This window comes from Pleurodeles waltl, chromosome 6 (assembly GCF_031143425.1).
Source record: "Pleurodeles waltl isolate 20211129_DDA chromosome 6, aPleWal1.hap1.20221129, whole genome shotgun sequence".
Lineage (NCBI taxonomy): Eukaryota > Metazoa > Chordata > Amphibia > Caudata > Salamandridae > Pleurodeles > Pleurodeles waltl.
In genome coordinates, this window is record NC_090445.1 from 883,967,509 (window position 1) to 883,991,531 (window position 24,023).

The 24,023-nt window shown below is 45.7% G+C and overlaps 1 protein-coding gene across 1 annotated transcript in view; it reads left to right on the forward strand.

Annotated features, from left to right (window-relative positions):
* The window catches only part of ENTPD7 (ectonucleoside triphosphate diphosphohydrolase 7), a 244,708-nt gene that overhangs the window by 16,245 nt on the left and 204,440 nt on the right, over positions 1-24,023 (forward strand). The window contains exons 2-3 of the mRNA XM_069239671.1: positions 3,065-3,193; positions 5,118-5,300. Coding sequence (XP_069095772.1) covers positions 3,186-3,193; positions 5,118-5,300 — 191 coding nt within the window. The 5' untranslated portion in view covers positions 3,065-3,185. The remainder of the gene's footprint in view (positions 1-3,064; positions 3,194-5,117; positions 5,301-24,023) is intronic.

The window sequence follows — 24,023 nt, forward strand, 5'->3', positions numbered from 1 at the left end:
CTTCATATTCCACCCAGTGAGGAGGGGGGGGGTCCCAATGGTAAGCAGGTTTAGTAACTCCAGGATACTATGAGGTGTCCTACTGCACCAGGACCTGACCCGACTGCTTCCACAACAGAGGTGCCTACTCTTAGCGAGAATCCCTGAAAGAGTCCCACAACACTGTTTTGAGCTTCAAGGCTATGCGCTGGGGGTCTAGGTAATGTGCGGGGGGGGAAAATGCATCAACAACTAAGCCTCAATGATGGTGAATGTATCAGAGGCCGATTAGTCACACTCCAGCAGAAGAACATGGAATGCAGTACTGTCTCTGGGTACAGCGCATCTCAGTTTTCTAGTCCATGCCTGCTGGCCCTTCCAGACTCCTGAGTTCCACTGTGGTGGGGGGCTGGGGGAGGGAGTCAGTGTCCTTGCGTTTAGCCGCCAATCGGTCTGATACCCCATCCGGAATGACTGTTTATTACCATGAGAAATCAAAGCTATATCTTTTTCAGTAGTTAGGTGGCATCATTAATTTATGGATTAGATTTGAGCTGTTTGTTCCCCACTCCTTAGTACTACAATTCTGAGAACTGAGCAAACGCATTGCGGTTCCAAATTTAAAGCAAACCGCAATAGTTATCTATACAGTCAGATGAATAGTGGATATCCTGTGACTAAGTACAAATCCTAGTTGATCTTTGTACACCTTAGATTATTTGTGTGGGTATTTCATCTTGTACTTGGAATTACATAATGATGGCTTGGATCGTGCAACTTGTTTTGCCTTCCTTAATATGAAAAGCTGGGTGGGTTTTGAAGTACTGTAAGAGTTACACAGTGTAATAACTTATTTTATATTGCTGTCTTGCCGCTAGGGCCCATTCCGGAAAATGCCATTAAAGAACCCAAGATTCTCTTAGTACGATTTGAATAAATGTTTGACTTTTGGGGAGGTTATCAAAGAATTTTAGGAGTACTTCTGGAATGCTGAAACTGTCCGGGTTCCAGGACTACTCGCATGCCTGTTCATTTATGCATACAGAAATGTACCAGGTGCATTTACTCACACAGAACTGTTATCTGCAGGTTGATGTTTTCTCTTTCTCTCAAGGGAAAATACATTTCCCAATTGTGATCTTTACCGCTACACCGCAGTCTTTTTTTGGTGAGGAGTTCCATCAGTACATCTACCCACAGTGAAAACTGCTTTATTCCTGCCTTACACTTGTGTATGTCTACGAACTGTTTTGGGGCTGGAAACTGAATGAAAAAGTTTGTGAAGCCTCAGTACGTTTTGAGTGTTGATCAAGTTTTTGTTTTAGACTCGCACTTGAACTGACAAACCCACCACCCGTAAGAGCAGATTTGCTCCCAAGAATTTCCACCATAACCGCATATCTGAGGGAGTTCCTGTTAGTCGTGAATGAGTCATAGCCATTCAGCAAGGGTGTATTAGGTAAAAGGTGGTGTATTTTGGAGCGCACCACCACATATATATCACTAAAGCATGGTGTGATCGAGCACTATCGTTTACAAAAAGTATATTTTTCTTTGAAAGGACTGCTAAATTGGCTCAGGGGTGCCATTTTACTGATAAAGGTATAGACAACAATGTGTGGAAACCGGGTTTCAGCTAATAATTATCGATTGCACATCACTAAGTGTCTTGGTTTGCTTTGATCCTATTACAAAATCTCCATCACGCTTCAGAAGAAATAAAAAAAAAAGTGCTTTAATTTGTGCTTTCTTAAATGCTGTTATAGTTTGAATTAGTTGTAAGGCCTGTGCAGTATTTAAACTGTGTTGTGTTAAAAAGAAATTACATCATACACATTTTCCTTTCACATAGTTTACAAAATCCTCTCACTTTGTTAGAGAATAAAAACTAAACCTCAGTCTCCATGTTCAACGATTAATCAGCAATTTCTCTACAGCCTTACATTTTACCTCTGTCTTTGGATGTACAGTAAATTTAACATGATAGAGGGGCAATTTAAAGACATCCTTATTGATAATTCACGTTTTAAACGCCAGCATGGTTATTTCTGGGAGTACTCGAGCACCCCTTCTCCCAGCGCCTATGCCTGCTGTTTATAGGACTTTTGGACCGCCACAGCTCCCAGCGGTGGTATTTTGGTTTCTTCAAACTGACATGGTTTGGACCAACGTTGAAATACACTGACTGGGCTGATAGTGAAAGTGGAGAAGCCAGTGGTATGCAGAATTTCAAAAAGCAGTTTAGCGAGTGTGCTACAAGAAGGAATCGTTAAATAAAAACATATGTAACATAAAAGCAGCATAGATGAAAATAATGTGAAAACAAACCCATAAAAATGACAATTATACATTTGGCAAACCAACGTTTTTTATGGTTGCATAGATAAAGCTCTTTAAATTATTGGCATTGCTCTGAAAGATTCAGAGCCATTGTTAAGTCCTTTCGTGGACGATTCCTGGACTTGCGAGATGTGGGACATGTGGGCACCTTAATCCTTGCAGGGGGACATGGAACCGATAACATTCAAAAATGAATTAGGGCTGCTCCAGCTGGTGAAAGTGTGCTTGCAGGGTGAACCTGCCATTTTCATTGGCTGCAGGTGTGTAAACTTCCACAGATGCTTCGTTCTATTTCTGACTGAGACTTCAAAGTCAAGAGAGGTGGGCTTCAAACGGCCACACGAGACCAGGGTGAACGTTTTGGAGCAGTGGTTCCCAACCGTGGTCCGGGGACCCCTGGGGGTCCGCGAATCCTTCTCAGGGGGTCCGCGATTGCTCAGAAAATTAAATTATATGAACAGTTTAGGTCCCCAATGACTCATTGGGGGGGGGTCCCCAGATTCCAATAATGATTCAGTGGGGGTCCCCGGGTTCCAGTAATGATAAAATGGGGGTCCACAGAAGTCAAAAGGTTGGGAACCACTATTTTTTGGAGTATTAACTGATGTAATTTGCATCTCATAATCATGTTGTTCGTCGGTAGTCAGTTATCCGACGTGTCTGTTAAGTGTAGAGATATCAGAACAGGATGGTGCGGTAATGGTTTGAACAACGAAGGTAAACTTTGGATTTACCTGTTATCTAGAGACTGCCGGGCTTGCAGAGGGAAGAAATGCGTACCTCTATGACGCCGCCTCATTGGAGCTGGACTAGGAGGTGACACGTGGCACGCTTTCGCTGAAAACAGCAGAGGAGCAGAGGGTTTTATGGCCAGGTAGGTTGCATGTTTCTAAATGTGGAAAAGTAAAGTGAATGTATGTACAGAAACACACTGCCTTACAGGTGCACATGTGTTTTATAGAAGGCGTTGTACTGAGCTGCGAGGCAAAGAGGCTTTTAAGGTGGTTTCATCTGGAGGGTAATATTGAGTAATGGAGATGTGTTGCTATAGTACGCTGTTATCTCGGTCTCTTTTCTGTCCGTTTCTGTAATGCGTGTTGCTAGTGTTTCGCATGTTTACCGATCTGTGGAAGTTTATTTTGTAGTTCTTTTCTTGAGCTTCTAGTTTCTTATTCTCCCTGTATCACTTTGTGAACTCTGCCTCTAGAAGCACTTTTCTTCTGAATTAACTTCCATCACGTTTAAAAAAAATTCCTTTTCGTAAATTTGACTTTTTATTATTACTCTTCAAGCCCGACTCTTTCACTTACATGAATTGGATGCTACCCCCACCACCACCAACTGCAAGGGCAAAGGTATAGGTTGGTGCATTTGTACAAAAACTATGCATCATTGTGGCATTCCTCCAGTCTCTCACCCCTTAAATGCACTTTTCCAAGTGCAAGCATTTTTTGTTGTATTTAGCAGGTTTTGTTTATATTCTCCATCCTGGTTGTACATTTCTGGGTGCTCTCTGTTGAATGACCACTCTTAAGGATGAGGGTGGTTGTTTTTGCAGACAGGTTTTTCAGGCAGTCTTTAGAAGTGGTATCGCAGTTTGACGTCAATACATCTGCCCTCGTCCTTCCCTCTCCCAATCCCCAAATAAAAAAACTAATTTCTGGATGGGAACATTCTGATACCCACTGCCATGTCGGCAAAGATAGAAGGCTCACATCTTACCTAGAGCAAAAATTCAGATTTGGATTGATGTGTGACAGAAGCTATGATGCTTCACTTTTGCCTTTGTAGCTGGTGTGCCAAGAGTTTGCCCAAGGCACAATTAGAAGGGGACAGTGTACTTTATTCAGTTCTCCAGACAGACTCCTCAGTAGAGGAGGTTAGAGAGTTGCTACCAATCACCAATTGTGATTTATGACAGTTTTGGGAGCCCAGTACCAAATTGTTTGGTCTCCGCTTTGACTGTAAAAGTCTTGGTCTGCAGTGCTTATCATAAAAAAGCATCTGATGGATAAACCTCATTAACGTAAGAGCGCAAACACACATTAATGTGCCAGACGAAATTTGAGCAGCCACTGATTGAAAGGTATCCAAAGCACTAACCAAGAGTTATACGCTTAACAGCTTGAACATGGCCTATGCTTAGTGGTTTCTCTTCCACACGGGAGAGCTTTTGAGGCTAGAGGGTACTACGTCTGTGGCACTGGACATTTGTATGACCATCCGGTAGCCCTGCACTACTAGCGTACGTCTGACAAGTGAAAAAGGTTCTGTTCTTCAGTTCCGCCTTGACGTAGGCTAGGGGCTCCTTTTAAGAGGTGTCGCTACTGAAAAAAGTGTAATGGTATTGAACGATTCCAGCACTTGGCTGTGAGGGGCAGGAGTTAGTAAGCGGTGTGAGCGGCTTTAATACTGTGCCCGGAAAGGATGGAAGCATGCTTTATGAGGCGATGGCACAGGTGAGCAGGACTACATGAGATTCCTTTGTGTGAGTGAGACTGAGGCAAAGCAGGGTCTTGGGATGGGAGTGTTTTGGGAGGTTCCTAGAGTGAGAACTTCTTTGAATGGAAGGGACGTCTGGGGGGCACAGGCCAGCAGGGAGACAATGCACTGTATTTAAGAGAGGCCAACAGGACAAATTCCAGTTTTGTAGCAAAAAAAGAAGTTGAGGGGCACAACTGGAAAAAAACAATGTCAATTCTAGGGCACCTCGGCATTCAAGTGGTGTTGGGTCAGATGCCAAATAGATAGGTAGTTGTGGTTCAGTTCTGTAATTCTTGTTTTTGTATTTCTTCTAGAATTACTCTTTCTTGCTTGTTTCCTGGGTCATGGTCGTGTACCTTGCCCTCAGCGAGCCTCTTTTCCCGGCAGCGACTACTCACTTTGGTGCTAGCTTTGGTGGTCTTGATCCTCTTCCTTGTTGCTGCTGTTGAATGGCATCGCTGGAGTTTATCTGCCATTAAAGACCGGCAGTTTGAGAAGTGAGTAATGATTTTCTTGCTGGAAACATCTTTATCATCAGCAGTGCCTTTGATCTTATATGTTTTACTGATTTTTTTTTTTTCAGGCAGCATTTAACCTCCATACTAAACTTGCCTAATGCGGTTCGCAAAGGACATTCGCAGTGCGTCTTAATCCAGCATGCCTGGATTGCGCTATCTGGAGTAGACCCCACATGCAAATCTCTCAAGGTTATGTGTGCTTTGCATACACGTAACAATGGAATGAACTGCACCTTGGTTTTTGCATTCTTATTTATGTATTTTGCACTTTCAGTCTAGTCGTGTTCACCACTCGAAGCGCTGTGCACCGCATTTTATATTAACTGTCATTATAGAGGCCATTCAGTAGATGTTAGAGCAATGCAGATGCATTGCAGGCAGTGAAACCATGGCGCCTCTGGAAATGGTCTCAGTATCTGCAGAGGTGAGTAGGGTTGGTGCATAATTGATGCATAGAATGCTGTGTTTTTGGAGGATCTGTCTAGAAACGATGAGTAGGAGACGTCATTCATTTAGGAGTTGTATTAAAAGGTGTGTTTTTCCAGTTCCTTCCAGAACATTGGCAAGTGCGGCAATGCAGTGCATAGGCAGGATGTGCCAGACGTTATTGTTACATAGCCAGTGGTAGGTTGGCAAACAATTGTGAGTGTCTCTTTCCTGCCAAATTTGGCTTGTCTGCGCTCTGTGAAATTATCTTTCTAGAGAAGTTGTTTCTACTGTTATGCCAGAGACAATCATCTATTTTTTATTAAGTATAGTAATTGGCCTAAGTGGATCGCATTGCGAGGGAGGAAGATTTCGAGGGGAGCTCCTGAGACCCTACCTAGGATCACAAAAGGGTGATTTTAATACAAGTGACAGGGGCAAAAGATCCAGAGGTTTACCTCGGATACTTTATGATGACTAATGTGTGCATTTAGATGTGCCTCACAGTAACGGGATCCCTTGGTTTATCCTGCGTAGCAAAGCCTTGTGCACCCTTCCGTGAAAGCAGGACATCGGATTTATAACAAAAAAACAAAAAAACAATTCTGCCAGCAAGTGAGTAAGACTGTTCAAGTGTAAGCAATGTTGGGGCCCACTTGCTATTTAATATTTTTTTTTCTTCGGTGACCAGAATGGTGATACTATTGTTCAGTTGTGGCAAGGCTTAACTGGGTACTGGCAGGTGGATGACATAAGGAAAATGTCAGGTCTGCGTGGGCTTAACTTGGGGTAGCACCTAAATAGCCAAACCGCTGGGCTTTAAACCTGCTGAGAGATTTCTACAGTGCAAGTTGCAGCACATCATTTCCTCCTCTTGTAAGTGTGGGCCAGTACACTGCGAAAGTGCTCTTTGTGAGATGGGCTGTCAGGTGTGTTGGTTCTCACACACCTTTTGAGAATGAGGCAGCTGGCTCGACGGTCAGACTTCCAGCAGTGGGGCTGGTACATGCATACTACAGGCAAACCTTTAAAGGATCGGGCTTGAAATAGCACACCTCTTGATGGCAACAAGGCCGATTGGCATATGAGAGTACTGCCATCTTTCCAAAGTTCTTTGAAATGTGCATTAATCATTTCAGTGTTTTATGGCACATCATCAGTAACTCGCAGTGATGAGCTTCCTATACCCCGGTTTCCAAAAGACAAAATTGGCCATATCCCGTTACACTAATAGATGAAGTTTTGAAAAGCTCGATTTATTTGAGATTAATAGGAGAGCTTCAAGACAAGTTTTAAGCTGAGATGGTAATCACTTATTTAATCAAGGTTTGAAATAAAGCAGCAAAGTAATCATACAGCAAGAATGTGGTAGAATAAAAACGGCAGAGGCTAGAGAATCACAGAAATAGCAGCAGTGTAACCGGATGGAAGGGAGGATATCCACTCCCTCCCTCTTCCAACTTTCTCCCAATGATGTCTATTTTGTCACATGCACTCGGTCAAATGCTAACACAAACAACTTGTTTTCAGTAGTTCTCTGAATCTCAGGTGGTTTGGTTCTGCCCATAGTTTACGATTCAAGTTAGTCCTGAGCCTAGGACCATGGACCTCAAGAGATCTAATACTTTATTCGTTTTTGTCATAGATATGTCTAAAAAAGTGGTCTAGTTTGCAGCCAAAGGCTACTAGGGTTGTTTCTGAATTGGCTCAATTGAATTCAAATTTATAGAGTCTCATTCAGGATTAGTTGTTGAAAGACATGATGAGCCTAAATAGTGGAATACAAGTAATCTCTAGCGTGCTATTCAACAGAGTTTTGTCTGGAGAATACTACGTGGTTTTCAGGCCCTTAACCCTTGTATTACGAAAGAAGAAAATAAAAAGCCGCAACTGTTGTGCCAGAAATATTTATGTCAAGAGAAGAAGGGAGAAAAATGCAGGAGACAAAGCTGGGACCTAAAGAGGGAGGTGTGGGAATGCCTGCCCTATGTGGCTTCTAGCAGGCAGCACAGCTAGAATTTTTGACAGTGGACCAAAAGAGAAACTGATGGAGATGGGTTCTTGTTTGTCCCAACCTGATCAGCAGACCCTTATGGAAGTGTGCCAGGTTGCAGAAAAAAACATTTTGAAACTCAGCTCTACACATCCCCTATTACAAAGATAACAATAAGAACATTGGACAAGCTAGGGTGCAGAAGAGGCCTGATGTTTTTCCCATCTCCATTCACTCTGATGTGGGATACTCCAGACTTTACCCCAGAAGTGAACCGTTTGAGTTTTAGGGCCTAGAGAGAGTGATGATACCTCTGGAATCTGGATAAGTTTCAGATGGAAATAATGAAGTACTTCCTGCAATCATAGAATGACTAAAGGCTAAAAAAACATTTCTATTAACAGTAAGTAAGACATTGGGTTATGCATCCTCCAGTTAAGGACGGACTGGCTAGGCAACTGACCCACTTTGAGAGGTTTCTCCTTAGCGGAGACTTCATAAAATGCAATCTTCACCATACAGACCCATACAGATTCTCACTGGAGCAGAGATGGAGAGGCAACTGCTGTCTCAGGCAGCATGGAGGAAGGAATTGCGTATACACCCAGACGATTAATAGGAAGGTATTATGATGAGAGCAAATAATTTTGTGACCTCCACAATCCATCAAACAGTCATCATTTATAAAGCACAACACTGTCATCCATAGGGGTATCTAGGTGTTGAGGGTGCCGAAAAGCCAGGTCTTGAGTTTGTTCCTTAAGTCCACCAGGGAGGGTGTCGAGGTGTAGGGGCAGGTAGTTCCAGGTATTGGTGGTTATGCAGGAGAAGGAGCACTCCCAATGTGGCTGTGACGGATGGGGATGGGGGGGGGGGGGGGAGGAATGTGGAATGTGCATGAGGGTGAGTAAAGAGGAGCGCAGATGTCTTGCGAGCAGGTGGAAGTTCAGTTGATGGTCCTCGATTGTGTAGTGCTTTGTAGGCATGCTTGAGGATCTTGAATGGGCATCTTTTCTGAATGGGGAGCCAGTGGAGGTTTCTGAGATGGGGGAAGGTGATGTGGGTCCGTTTGGCGAGGTCTAGGATGAATCTGACTGCAGTGTTCTGTATTGTCTGAAGTCTTCTGAGCAGCTGGGTGGAGATTTGGTGTAGAGAGCGTTGCCGTAGCCAAGGCGTCTGTGACAAGAGCCTGCGTGACAGTCTTTCTGGTGTTGATTGGGATCGCGCTGAAGATTCTGCAAAGCATGCAAAGGGTTTAGGAGCAGGAGGAGACGACTGCATTGATTTGGCGTTTCATGGTTAGTTGACTGTCAAGGATGATTCTAATGTTGAGAGCATGGTCTGTAGGTGTGGGTGTTGGTCAGAGTTAGACTGGCCACCAGCTGTAGTCCCAAGCAGAAGTGTTCTTCCCAATGATCAGTTCTTCTGTTTTGTCCGAGTTGCGTTCCGTAGCGATTGGGTAGGTTCAGAGGTTGAAAAGATGGTTAGGGCAGGGGTCAGAGGGTGCTCTGTAGTTGATGGAAGACATGATGGCTGTATTGGTCAGAGTGCGGAGCGGAGAAACATTTTTACACCCCCAACCAAATTACACAAGGTAGACCCATCCAGATCCCAGAGGTGCAGTAGAAATGATTGGACTCTGACAAATATGCTGTGGTCCTGACCAGCGACTCAATGTTTTGAAAAGAGATCTTTTTATTGGTTGATATCTAAAGGTGATCCTTCAGTGCACATTGGCAGAGTCAGTCTACACACTACACAAAAGCAAAGGCAACCTTCTGTCCCACTTGTTTCTGGTAGAAAAGCAGATACTACTAACATGTTGAGACACACCGATAATAACAACAGATGTAGTGGTCTCAAAAGTGTTGGTGAGTATTGGTGGTGCAGACACTATCCTTTCCAGTGAGAAGGGAGAGACCATGCTTTCGGAAACCATGGATGCCAATAATCAACTATATGGCAAGGGAATGTAGGTACTGTAGTTCCATGTTGTCGATGGATGTTGAACATCTTCAAGGAATAAAAAAAGACATTCTTAACCACAGCTGGACTGAGTGGCAAAAACTAGGTCTGGGAACAAAGACTGACTTTGGAAAGGAAATTAGAAATAGTTACATCAACCTGGGCCCAGCATTTAAAGAGTAAATGGGCAACTGAAGGTTGAGGGGTGTTAAGGCAAAGGGTGGTGGTGGAGTAGACTGATGATGTGCTTCTGTAATTATTATTTTTTTTTTTTAATGAAAATCAGTAAAGAATAGTGAAACATAAAAAAGTGATAGCCATGAAACTAAATGTGCCAGAATGACGAGATGAGGTATAGAAAAGGCCAAATCACTGGAGGAAAACACCATTTTAATATACAAGAGTTAGTTTATTTGAGTGTGACTACAGCTACACCATCTGTTGACAGTGCAGCTGTCTGGCTTCCTAGAGACATCTTGTGGGGCATTCAGAAAGGTGACCTAGGAATGCATGCTTACCATTGCTTGCCATTGGCTTTGCAGTCTGTAACTCACATTTTCTTGCTTACCATTGGCTGGCTTTATTTACATTTAGGCTTTCCGTCTTGAATTCGTACCTTCCCCTGCTCAAACCTTATTTACAGTATCCTGCAGTGCTCCTTTCTGTAACCAGGCCTGTAAATCTTGTTCTTTTCTCGTCACATTTGCTGTGCATTCAAACACTGAGGTGAATTGTCATGTGCTGTCTTCCAGGGCGCTTGTTTACTTTTCTTTCTCTGAATTCAAAGTGAGAGGTTTTATGTGACCCTCTTCCTGGATTCTGGGGGTAGGAAAGATTTATTTTGTTCTAGAACACAACAACGTTTAAATGAGCTGTGTAAGTATTTCAGAATATATCCGACTTAGGAACACAAATAGAGCAATATTTATGTTATTTCTGTAGTGTGTTGGAAACAAATACTTTATTATGACCAAAACAAACCATTACACTATATAATGCAATTTCCAACCATTGTCTGTGCACTGTATAGTTTTGCAGCGCGAATCAGTTTCTGTATAGTTTTATTATTAAAACACTGTCTGTGCAAATGCAATGGTCATTTCAATTGAAAATGTGTTGTCTGTAATCGCAGTGTGTACCACACCATGAATACTCCACTCCACCACTCCTCTCTACTCTGCACCACTCTATCAACTGCACTCCACTCTACGCCACTGCATTCTACTCCACTTCATGCTGTTCCTCTCTACTCTCCCCTGTACTACTGTACTCTGCCAATGCACACTTCGCCATTCCTCTCTACACCACTTCACTCCTCCCCACTGCACTCTAAACCACTCCAGTCTTGGCCACACCAATCTACTCTGTACAATTCTCACTCTACGCCAATCTGCAACATTGCATTCTGTCAGTGCACTTTAATCTATAACACTCAACTCTATGCCAATTCAATGTTTGTCACTCTAATCTACTTTGCACCAAAGCACATTTTGCCACTGCACGTCATTAATAAGCCACTGTGCGCAACTCCACTCTACCCTGTACCACTCCTCTGTACGCCACTTTACTCTAATCTGAAACAATGTACTCTAGGCCACTCCACTCTATGCCACTGCACTCTATGCTATTCTACGCTTAATCACTGCACTCTTAACCAATGCAGTCTGACAGTGACTCTGCATCACTGTGCTCTACACCACCACTCTTTACGCCTCTCTACTCCACACCACTGCAACCTGACTCTCTACTTTGCAACACTGCAGTATCCACCACTCCACTCTGCGCTACAGCACTATATTCTGCACCACTCCAGGCCACAGCACTCTATGCCACTCAACTCTACTCTGCACTCTAAGCCACTACACTCTATGCTACTGTGCTCTGCGCCACTCCCCTCTGCATCACTAAACTCTGCCACTCCACTTTGCACCACTCTATGCCACTGCACTCTACTCTGCGCCACTGCACTCTAGGCCACTCTACGCTGCACCACTGCAGTCTAATCTAGACCACTGCATTCTACGTTGCTGCATTGTACGCCACTGAATTCAAAGCCATTGCACTCTACACCACCATACTTTGCAGCACTCTACACCAATGCACTCTATTGTTATTTGGTTCCTACTAAGATAATAGAACTGCGTATTTAGGGCAGCAGAACTTCAGAATGTGGGAGACTAAGTCCGTCCATTCCATCAGAAAGCATTGGTCCAATTCCTAGCTAGCTCGCAGTGCCTTACCCGAACCCATAAACCTTCTAAGGTGGAAGGTGATCACGAGGACCTGAACGTGACACTCTGACTCCCCAGGGAAGCAGTGGAAACAGATTTCAGCGTACTTTTTAATATTTGAGTTTTCAGCATGTTTATTGTAATCTTGCATAAAGAGAATGAGCTGCGATAATTAGGCAGATGAAACGGAGCGAAGTAACCAGAATGAATTAATGATAAACATTGTGAAGACAATGAATACTCCAATCATGATAAATGGGATCTAGAAGTGCTAAAGGTTCCTACCTAACCCTAAGACTTCGCTTTAGGGATAGTGGGTTCACTCTTCTGTCTGGCCCGATCTACAGGATCAGCCCTATACCTGAAGACAGTGTCAGGAGTTGGCCTGTGGTGTAGATGGTAATTCTCTCTGCAGATGGTAGATTAGCACCAGCAGAGCTGCATGTCAAGCACAGCATCCATCCCTGGATGGTCGTAGCTTGAGTGTCCTCTGTCCCTTCCGGGTCAGTGCACCGTTTATATAATAAACCCATACTGTGTTGGAAGCACAGTCTTGATGCAATGCTGGATCTAGGCGTTAGAACATCAGTGCAATCATAGACTGAGGACCCTGAACATAAATTGACAGACGTTGGAAGAAGCTCTGAAGGACAATTCAGTGAACGCAGGAGTCTGAACTGTGCACCTCCACGCCACAAGACTGAGAAATAACCTCTAGAAAATTAAGGCAACAACACTGACAAACCACCTCCTGAATAAACAGGCGACCAGCATCAGTTTTAATATTTCAGGTTCTTCTCTTGACCTTCAACTGTTTCTTGCCTTTTCTCTTTTGCTCTTTGCTTTCCACTGTTTCCTGCCATTTCTCTTTTGCTCTTTGCTTTCCACTGTTTCCTGCCATTTCTCTTTTGCTCTTTGCTTTCCACTGTTTCTTTTTCTCGTGCTGTGCGCTTTCCCGCTTTTCCCCGCCGCTGCCACCCGTGCGGCCCGCCCCCGCTCCCATTTGCTGTCCTCCCTCCCGCCTCCCAGCTGACCTCTCCTCCCCCCCCCCCCCTTCCCTCGTATGGCGGCCGCTGCGTGGCCGCGCCGCTGGTGCGCCATAGGCAAGCCCGTCTGTGCCCGTCCGCGCCTGGACCGCGCCCAGCGCCAGAACCCCTGGCCCCCACTGCGCTCAAAACACCTGACTAAGATAAGACGCCACCTCCCTCAACGCCCTCAACCGTGGACGAACAGCCACCTGCTACCAAGCCAGCCCTAAACGTACTCATGAACCCTTCACCTGTCAAGCCTGCAAGTACACATTCCACCGAGTCTGCAGATCTCCCACTGGCCCTCGCACCAACAACCACCTCAAATGGAACCTCCTCAACACACGCTCCGTCCACAAGCACGCCATCGAACTATGGGACCTCCTGGACACAACTGCACCAGACGTCGCCTTCATCACAGAAACCTGGATGAACGCCTCCTCGGCGCCTGACATCGCCATAGCTATCCCCGACGGCTACAAGATCGCCCGGAAGGACCGCATCAACCAAACCGGTGGAGGAATCGCCATCATCTACAGGAACTCATCAACATCACAACCACCACCGAAGACACCCCCCTCGGCGCCGAACACGTACACTTCCAGATCCACACCGACCCCAGAACCACCCTCAGAGGAACTCTTGTCTACAGGCCCCCGGGCCCACGTGCCCAATTCAGCGAAACCATCACAGATTTCATCAGCCCACACGCCCTAGCCTCACCAGACTACATCCTCCTCGGGGACCTGAACTTCAACCTGGAGAAAAACAACAACACCGCCACCCTGCTCGCCAACCTCGGACTCAAGCAACTGGTGAACACCCCCACCCACACCGCTGGCCACATGCTCGAGCCCATCTTCTCCGCCAGCAACCACATATCCTTCAGCCACTCCTCTGAACTACACTGGACCTACCACAGATGCGTCCACTTCACCTTCAAACGGGAGACCCACCACCATCGCACACAACACATCCCCCGCAGACACTGGAGCAAAATCTCCACAGAGCAGCTCCTCTCAACACTGAACCAAAACCCACCAGCCATCACCACTGACGCCAACAACGCAGCCCTCAGCCTCACACAGTGGATCACCAACTGTGCCAAAAACCTTGCTCCACTTAAAAGCCACCCAAGCGGGACCAGCATCAGGAAACCCCCGTGGTTCACGGACGCCCTCAAAGAATCCAAGAAATCCTGCCGTACCCTCGAAAAAACCTGGCACAGAGAACGCACCACAGAAAACATGTCAGCCCTCAAGATCGCCACCTGTGAACACCACCAGCTGATCCGCTCCACCAAAAGGACATCATTCAAAGAGCGACTAGACAACAACACCCACAACAGCAAAGAACTCTTCAACATCGTCAAAGAGCTCTCCAACCCCAGCGCCAGCTCCAACGTCATCACGCCCTCACAAGAACTCTGAAACTCCCTCGCTACGTTCTTCCACCGAAAGATCGCAGACCTACACGACAGCTTCGGACCCCAGACCCCGCCGCCCACCACCGAACCAACAGCCCCCACCACTACACTCAACGCCTGGACCCCCATCAGCTCTGAGGAGACCAGAATCACCATGAGCACCATCCACTCCGGCTCCCCCTCAGACCCGTGCCCCCATCTCATCTTCAACAAAGCCGACTCCATCATCGACCCCTATCTCCGGAGCATCATCAACAGCTCGTTCTCATCTGCCACCTTCCCCGAGAGCTGGAAACACGCGGAAGTCAACGCCCTCCTGAAAAAACCCCACGGCTGACCCCAATGACCTGAAGACCTTCCGCCCCATCTCTCTTCTCCCCTTCCCGGCCAAGGTTATCGAGAAGACCGTCAACAAGCAGCTGGCCAATTTTCTTGAAGCTAACAACTCGCTCGACCCTTCCCAATCAGGATTTTGGGCCAACCACAGCACAGAAACCGCCCTCATCGCAGTCACCGACGACATCAGAACTCTGGACCTCTCGGCTGCCTTCGACACCGTGTGCCATCGCACCCTAATAACCCGCCTCCGCTCCACTGGAATCCTAGGACAGGCCCTTGACTGGATCATCTCGTTCCTCTCCGACAGAACCCAAAGAGTCTACCTCCCGCCCTTCCGCTCAGAACCCACTGAGATCATCTGCGGCGTACCCCAAGGTTCCTCGCTCAGCCCAACCCTCTTCAATATCTACATGAGCCCCCTCGCCGACATCGCACGCAAACACAACATCAACATCATCTCCTACACCGACGACACCCAGCTGATACTCTCCCTCACCAAAGACCCAACCACCGCCAAAATCAACCTAAAGGAAGGAATGAAAGACGTCGCGGAATGGATGAAGCTCAGCCGCCTAAAGCTGAACTCAGACAAGACTGAGGTCCTCATCCTCGGACAATCCCCTTCCGCCTGGGACAACTGGTGGCCCACGGATCTGGGCACCGCACCAACCCCCTCAGACCACACACGCAACCTCGGATTCATCCTGGACCCCCTCCTCACTATGACCAAGCAAGTCAACGCCGTCTCGTCATCATGCTTCAACACCCTACGCATGCTCCGAAACATCTTCCGATGGATCCCTGCCTAAACCAGAAAGACAGTTACTCATGCCCTCATCACAAGCCGTCTGGACTACAGAAACACCCTATACGCAGGGACCACCGCAAAGCTACAGAAACGTCTTCAACGCATACAGAACGCCTCCGCACGCCTCATCCTCGACATCCACAGCCACATATCCGCCCACCTGAAACACCTGCACTGGCTCCCCGTCAACAAGAGGATCACCTTCAGGCTCCTCACCCACGCACACAAAGCTCTCCACAACATGGGCCCCGAATACCTCCACAGCCGCCTCTCGTTCTACACGCCCACCCGTCAGCTTCGCTCAGCCAGCCTCGCCCTCGCCACCGTGACCACGTATCTGCAGAACCACCGCAGGAGGAAAATCCTTCACCTACCTGGCAGCCAAAGCATGGAACTCCCTCCCCGCACACCTAAGAACTACCCAAGACCATCTCGCCTTCAGGAAGCGCCTCAAGACATGGCTTTTCGAGCAGCAGTAACCCACCCCACCCCCCCCCCCCCCTCCCCAGCGCCTTGAGACCCTCTCTGGTGAGTAGCGCGCTCTATAAATGCATTGATTGATTGAATGGGCAACACAAGAACTAGGATATGTTGTACAATGTTTTTAGCGTTCCACAGAAAGTATTTATTACATGTCGTGCAAAGGCTCACTAAACAAATAACCTGCACCACATATTGCTAGAAGAATATCATGTAAGAAATGTGCGTAAAATGTAATTGCTGAAAGCTGTGCAGCTAAAAAGCATAACATATAAAATGAAACTAAAATCAGGGGGGCCAATTAGGGTCCAAAAGGTCCTCACAACACTACACCAGTCTACTCTACTCTACTCTATGCCATTCCATGTATGCCTCTCTGTGCGACTCCACACTATGCCACTCCAATTAAAGCCATTTAGTCAATCAACAGGAGAAGAATGGAGAGGGCTTGTTTATAAATCAGCTTAAGTATTCATATTGGATCTTGTCAACCAAAGATGTTCTGTCTCTAACATGGAAAATAACTCCTAGCAAAGAGATCTACTGTGACACAAAATGCAAAAACTATCCTTTCATGACTGTGGACTCCAAATTGCAAATTATGTTTCTTTTTGTAACCAAACCCACTGGATTTTAGTCCATCACCAGCTACAACATGTTTGTTAGATATCATGTTAACACATGACTGTATGCTTCACAACAATTCCATAGTCGTGTCACAAATGATAAATAGATGCCTATAACATTTCCACACATCCTGAAAATTTCAGGAGTCAAAAGTTACTTTTTTACTTTGACATTGTTTTTATCTTTTTGTGTTCAGTTTGCCTATTGCCCAAAAGGTGTTAGCTTCCAATTTGATGCTGCTACGTTCTCTAGTTATATTACACAGTGTCTAATTAGGAGGGTTGTCACCATATCTAGTTTACGTACCAAAACATATTTGGTACAGCAGTAATGAGAAAGCTCAAACCTGGCTAGCTGCAGAGAATTTCTTTGAAATTAGTTGAGGTTAATAGTGAGTGAATGTTATGTGAGAGCTCGTCTGCATTTGCATGCTTTGCATTGAGTAAAGTAGATACTGTTCTTAAATAAAAGTCCGGCCTTCTTCTCTTCATGGGCAGTGGTATTTGCCAAGGTGTCCTGCCTTCTGTAACTTGTTCCATTTGTACCCCTTACACACATCTAAATCACCTCCATATTACCATGAATTGCATGAGTTAATAATACTCATGTTTGAAAATACCAGCTTTCTTACCCATTTGTTCTATGAAATTGTACAAATAGCCTTGTTTTAACACCCCCCCCCTTCCATCAACTCTGCTTTTTTTTTGGTTTGGAATTTTGTTTAGTACTTTCTCTGGCTTTCTATACCTTCCTGTAACACAGGAAGGTATAGAAAAAATATATTTTTTAACTGAAAACTTGACAGGTAGAGTCACATTTATAAAGCCATTTGTGCATCCAAATCCATTGAACAAGGGAGGAAGAGGAAAAGGTTGTAGACCACAAATGAGGAGTGGAGCATAGTGTGGGTCCTAGATACACCCAGCGAGCCCAGAAGGCAGGAAATTACGTTTAAACAAGGGTAAGCAGTGTTTCAAGATTAACTAGGTACATAATATCTCTGTATCATAAGAGGAAAGGGTGTGCTGGCATAGTCCTCCAGGACCAGACACAAAGGGGCCTCATTTCAAGCTTGGCGGACGGGAAAGCCTGTCTGCCAAACTCCTGAATGGGTGGCGGCCGCCTTCGTAGCGACCACCCCACCAGAGTAATTAAGAGTTTCCTGCTAGGTAGGTGAGCAGAAACCTCAGTTTCTGCCCACTGGCCTAGTGGGCAAACAGGCTACCGCATTGTCTCCGGCTTGTAATCGAACCGGTGGCAATGCTGTAGTCTGCAGGGTACACCAGCACCCTTTCAAAGTTCACTGTCTGCAAAGCAAAACGTGAACATTGCAACGGTGCTGGGCATGGCGTGCCCTTGCCCTGCCCATGCCAAGTACATGGGGAGTGCAGGGCTCACCCCCTGTCGCCCCACACCTGTTCTCCGCCAGCCTTTTCATGGCGGTGTTACTGTCATGAAAAGGCTGGCGGAGAATAATGTTGTTATCCGCAAGGCAGTGAAGCATGCAGCGCTGCCCTTGTGGATTATGATCTCCGCCACTGCCAGGCCACTGAGATTATGGATCCTGGCGGTTCCCTGGCTGTCTGACCGCCAGGGTTTTCATGTAGCAGTTGTACCGCCACAACAGTGAGGGCCCTGACTGCCACCCTTGTAGTTAGGCCCCTATGTGATTCTAAGAGGCTTCTGGGCTGCTTGGAAAGTCTTTGAGGGAATCAGAATGTCATGAAGCACTTCATCCATAAATATGGTTAAGCCTGTGGATGATGAATATAGTTGTTTGATTACCCTTGCCCCTCCCTTGTATGGATGGGGAGACTAATCAGTTTTGCCCATCAAGTAGGTCACAGCAGCTGGCTTCTACTCTGTGGATGTATAGACTATTCATTTGGGTCTCCTATATCAATTTTCACGACAAGAGTGGTGTGTAATGCTCAGATTATTCTTGAGTATAGTTGTCGGACCCCTCAGTGCCCTTTCACTGAGGAAAGTGCTACAAAAATTAGTGAAGGAGGAGTCAAAGCTCAATTTCCCCTGTCAAAGCTTTGGAAATGATAGTTCATTCTTTGGGAAGAGCTATAGACCATATATGTCATGGGTAGTGTAGTCCTCTGATTGGCTTTTATGGTCTCCAAGACAGGGATCATCCTTACCTGCTCCTCATCTTTTGTTTTGTATAGTGCTAGCTTAACCCCTTTCTTGAAAGTAACTTGCTGGCATTAATCTTGACTTCTTGTGTAGGGAATGACTGTGAGTATCTGTTTGTAGTGCTGAATTCAATTTCTTATCCTTCATTTTAATCTTTGTATTGTTTCATTTTAATAATTATTGTCATAGATCCTGTTCAAGAAAAGTAATATAAAGAACTCAATTTTATTGACTCCTTCTTCTTTAGATGGCCCTGTAGAATAGATTAGGCCCTCGTGTTTGCTTCAAGTAAGTTAGTCTACTGGCCTCTCTGGAACTCCATCTTAAAGTGGATCAAGCATGAAATCCCAAGATAACCTCACTCTCCAGAGATTGTGTGGTCTATACTACTGTTATTGCTGGTCTGCTGTATGTGGTTAAAGTTACCAGATTACTTCATGTCACCAAGAACCACTGTATTCCTATCCTAATCACATACAACAAACCATTGTTACCCAGAACTTTACTCTAGTTCATTGAATTAAGGTGACCCTGGACTAAAATTCCTTGAAGGTGCTGCTGTGTTAAATGATAGCGCAGGATGCGACTTCTGGTCTATGATGGCATGAAATTATCTTGTACATTTACTGGTTCTCTCCCTTGTGCTAGGCTACTGTAATGCTATCTATATTTAACCACTGGCTCCATCTTGATCACCGACTCCACTTTGTGCTTAGCTTCAAACGCCGTCACATTGGTGGCACAAGTATTTTCCCACACACAGCTTGTTAACGTGTTTTTCACTTTTTCTCACCTGGGAAGGAAACATAACATGGGCAGGAATACAGAAGAGTATGTACTAGGCTGGGAAAGTTTATGGTAGAGCAGGGCGCAGCTCGGTCTTGGAAATATACAGTGAGATCTGGCCATTCTCTATCGTGTTTTTTCGAAACTGTTCTGTTGAGGCCAGCTCTTGAATTTCACAACTTACTCATAGGGAGGAGAGTTTCTAGAACCTTCCTCTTAAGTTTGTTTAAAGTATATAAGGTGGGGGGAGGGGCTTTGCAACTGGGAGAGAAGGAACTCATCTCTGGGTATGGACGCCTTGCCTAGAGAGTAATCCCATCTGGGTTGTTCTCTTTTTTGTCTCATTTGTTTGCAGACAAAGGATGATGTTGGATTCAAGTCCCATGGTGATGCATTTTTAATCTAGCTTTGCTCTGTGTATGCATGAATATGTCGTCACTATATATATATATATATATATATATATATATTAATTGGTGATGTATTTCATTTTTATTTGATTATAATTATTCCACTGCTATGATTATTTTAACCCCTTAGCTGCTGGGCCTTTCCCCCCCCCCAGTGCTGAGCCCTTTTTTGGCTATTTGGGGTAGTTCGCTCTTAGGGCTTCATAACTTTTTGTCCACATAAGCTAACCACGCCAAATTTGCGTCCTTTTTTTCCAACATCCTAGGGATTCTAATGGTACCCAGAGTTGGTGGTTTCCCCTGGAGGAGACCAAGAAAATAGCCAAAATACAGTGAAAATTTAGTTTTTTCCCAAAAAATGGGAAAAAAGGGCTGCCGAAGAAGGCTTGTGTTTTTTTCCCTGAAAATGCCATCAACAAAGGGTTTCTGGTGCTGAAATCACTATCTTCCCACCTTTCAGGAACGGGCAGACTTGAATCAGAAAACCAAATTTTTCAACACAAATTTGGCATTTTACTGGGACATACCCCATTTCTACTATATTTGGTGCTTTCAGCCTCCTTCCAGTTAGTGACAGGAATGGGTGTGAAACCAATGCTGGATCCCGGGATGCTAAACATTTCTGAAAACTAGACAAAATTCTGAATTCAGCAAGGGGTCATTTGTGTAGATCCTACAAGGTTTTCCTACAGAAAATAACAGCTGAAATAAAAAAATATTGAAATTGAGCTGAAAACAACAACCATTTTTCTTTATGTTTTACTCTGTAACTTTTTCCTGCGATGTCAGATTTCTGAAAGCAATATACCGTTTTGTCTGCTGGACTCTTCTGGTTGCAGGGATATAAAGGGCTTGTAGGTTCATCAAGAACCCTAGGTACCCAGAGCCAATAAATGAGCTGCACCCTGCAGTTGGTTTTCATTCTATACTGGGTATACAGCAATTCATTTGCTGAAATATGAAGAGTGAAAAAGAGGTATCAAGAAAACCTTTGCATTTCCAAAATGGGATCAAGATAAGGTTTTGAGGAGCAGTGGTTATTTGCACATCGCTGAATTCCGAGGTGCCCATACTAGCATGTGAATTGCAGGGCATTTCTCAAATAGACGTCTTTTTTTTTTGACACACTCTCTTATATTTGGAAGGAAAAAATGTAGAGAAAGATAAGGGGCAATAACACTTGTTTTGCTATTCTATGTTCCCCCAAGTCTCCCGATAAAAATGATACCTCACTTGTGTGGGTAGGCCTAGTGCCCGCAACAGGAAATGCCCCAAAACACAACATGGACACATCCTATTTTTTTTATAGAAAACACAGCTGTTTTTTCCAAAGTGCCTACCTGTAGATTTTGGCCTCTAGCTCAGCCGGCACATAGGGAAACCTACCAAACCTGTGCATTTCTGAAAACTAGAGACCTAGGGGAATCCAAGGAGGGGTGACTTGCGGGGCTCGGACCAGGTTCTGTTACCCAGAATCCTTTGCAAACCTCAAAAAGTGGCTAAAAAAACAAGTTTTCCTCACATTTCGGTGACAAAGTTCTGGAATCTGAGAGGAGCCACAAATTTCCTTCCACCCGGCGTTCCCCGAAGTCTCCCGATAAAAATGATACCTCACTTGTGTGGGTAGGCCTAGCGCCCGCGACAGGAAATGCCCCGAAACAGAACGTGGACACATCACATTTTTTCATAGAAAACAGTGCCTACCTGTGGATTTTGGCCTCTAGCTCAGCCGGCACCTGGGGAAACCTAGCAAACCAGCACATTTTTGAAAACTAGAAACCCAGGGGAATCCAAGATGAGGTGACTTGTGGGGCTCGGACCAGGTTCTGTTACCCAGAATCCTTTGCAAACCTCAAAATGTGGCTAAAATAACACGTTTTCCTCACATTTCGGTGACAGAAAGTTCTGGAATCTGAGAGGAGCCACAAATTTCCTTCCACCCAGCGTTCCCCCAAGTCTCCCGATAAATATGATACCTCACTTGTGTGGTTAGGCCTGGTGCCTGCGACAGGAATAGATCACACAACGGTCAATGTTGGTCCTTACGTGAGGCAGCTGTTGACCCTGGGGTGATCCATTCCTGACACAGGCACTAGATGTAGGCACTCAAGTGGGGTAGTGTTTTTATCAGGACGGGTGAGGAGTCACTGGGTGGTAGGAATGTTGTGGATCCCAGCATATTCCTGTAGTTTGTGTGACAGAAATGCGAGAAAAATAGAGTTTTTTTTCAACATTTCAGCTTTGCAGGGTATTCTGGGTAAGAAAACTTTGGGGAATCCACACAAGTCACACCTCTGTGGACTCCCCCGAATGTCTAGTTTCCAGAAATGTTTGGGTTTAGTGTGTTTCTCTATATGGCCGCCGAATCCAGGACCAAAAACACAGGTGCCTGCCTTACAAAACCAGTTTGTTTTGCCATAGACAATTTTGATGTCTCCACAATATGATTTGGGTGGTGGAATTTGGGGCTGAACTAAATTGGTGAGCTCCCAAGAGAGCACTCTCTCTCTGCTTGCCGCCGCATTCACCTGCTCTCTGGGTTGGCCTAACCCACTATTACCCAGTTGCACGAACAGCTTGCGAAGGGACAGCAGGACTGTCCTCATCACCTCCCTCATAATGTACTGGAAGAGGAGTTTTCGAATGGGACTCCTCTGACTGAAAAATCACTCCCAGAGTCTGCGCCATTATCCTATCCCTCAGATGCTGTCTCAGTATCTGATGTCTCAGTCTCTGATCCTTTGTCAGAGCGGTCCTCTATAACCCGAGTGCAGGCAGCAGTCATCCATCAAGATGCCATCTCTGCTATTGGCTAAACTGTTGCTCTAAAACACTAGCCTACGTAGACCGTCACAAAATCGATGGTGTGTGTGAGATACGTGCAACAGTAGAGGCCACCTTACCTGCGCTTCTTCCCTCAATCAGCACGTACTTTCAAGACACTCAAAAAACACCTTGTCACATACCATTCGTCACAGTCTTTAGCACCTCCTGCGCCCAGTCCAACAATCATTATTGGTGCTCCCACTCCCTCCTCCCTCGGATTCCCTCATTACCACCCAGCAAAAGTGCCCTTCATCTCTCCATAGACTTTACTAATGTACTCAGCTATTTACATAAAATACAGATGTGCTCTTTGCAGTAGGCATATAAACCTTCTGCGCTTCTTTATGGCACTAAAACTGCCACTAGACAAGTCGGACCCTTTTCCCCCCAGGGAAACCACACACATATTGACAAAAGTGATATATATATGACAGCCAACCACCTGAAACTCAACTCAAGCAAAACCGAAATAATCCTCTTTGGCCCACACAAAAACACCTGGGACGCCCCCATGGTGTCCCACCACGCTAGGCCCTGCACCCACCCCCGCCAACCACGCACGCAACCTCCGCATCATCCTAGACTCCTCCCTCTCGATGACCCAACAAATCAACGCTCTTACCTCCTCATGCTTCAACAAACTCCGTATACTGAAAAACATTCAAATGGATCCCCACAGAGACCAGAAAAACTGTCACTCACGCACTCATCAGCAGCAGACTTGATTACGGAAACGCCCTCTACGCCGGCACCACTCTAAAACTCAAGCGCAAACTACACGCATCCAGAACTCAGCAGCACGACTCATCCTCGACCTCCGCCGACACGAACACATCTCTCCACACCTCAAATCCCTCCACTGGCTCCCCATTGACAAAAGGATCACCTTCAAGATCCTCATACTCGCACACAAATCACTCCACAACACAGGCCCTGCCTACCTCAACGAGAGTCAACTTCCACACCCCCACACGAAACGTCCGCTCAGCTGACCTCTCTCTCGCCTCTGTCCCCCGCATCAAACACACCACCACCGGGGGCAGATCCTTCTCCTACCTTGCACCCAAAACCTGGAACGCACTCACAACCCACCTTCGCAAGACCCAAAACCTACTTCTTTTCAGGAAGGGCCTCAAAACCTGGCTTTTTGAACAGTGAACCTCCCAGCCCCTTTCCCTCCCCCCGCCCCCACCCCACCCCAGCGCCTTGAGA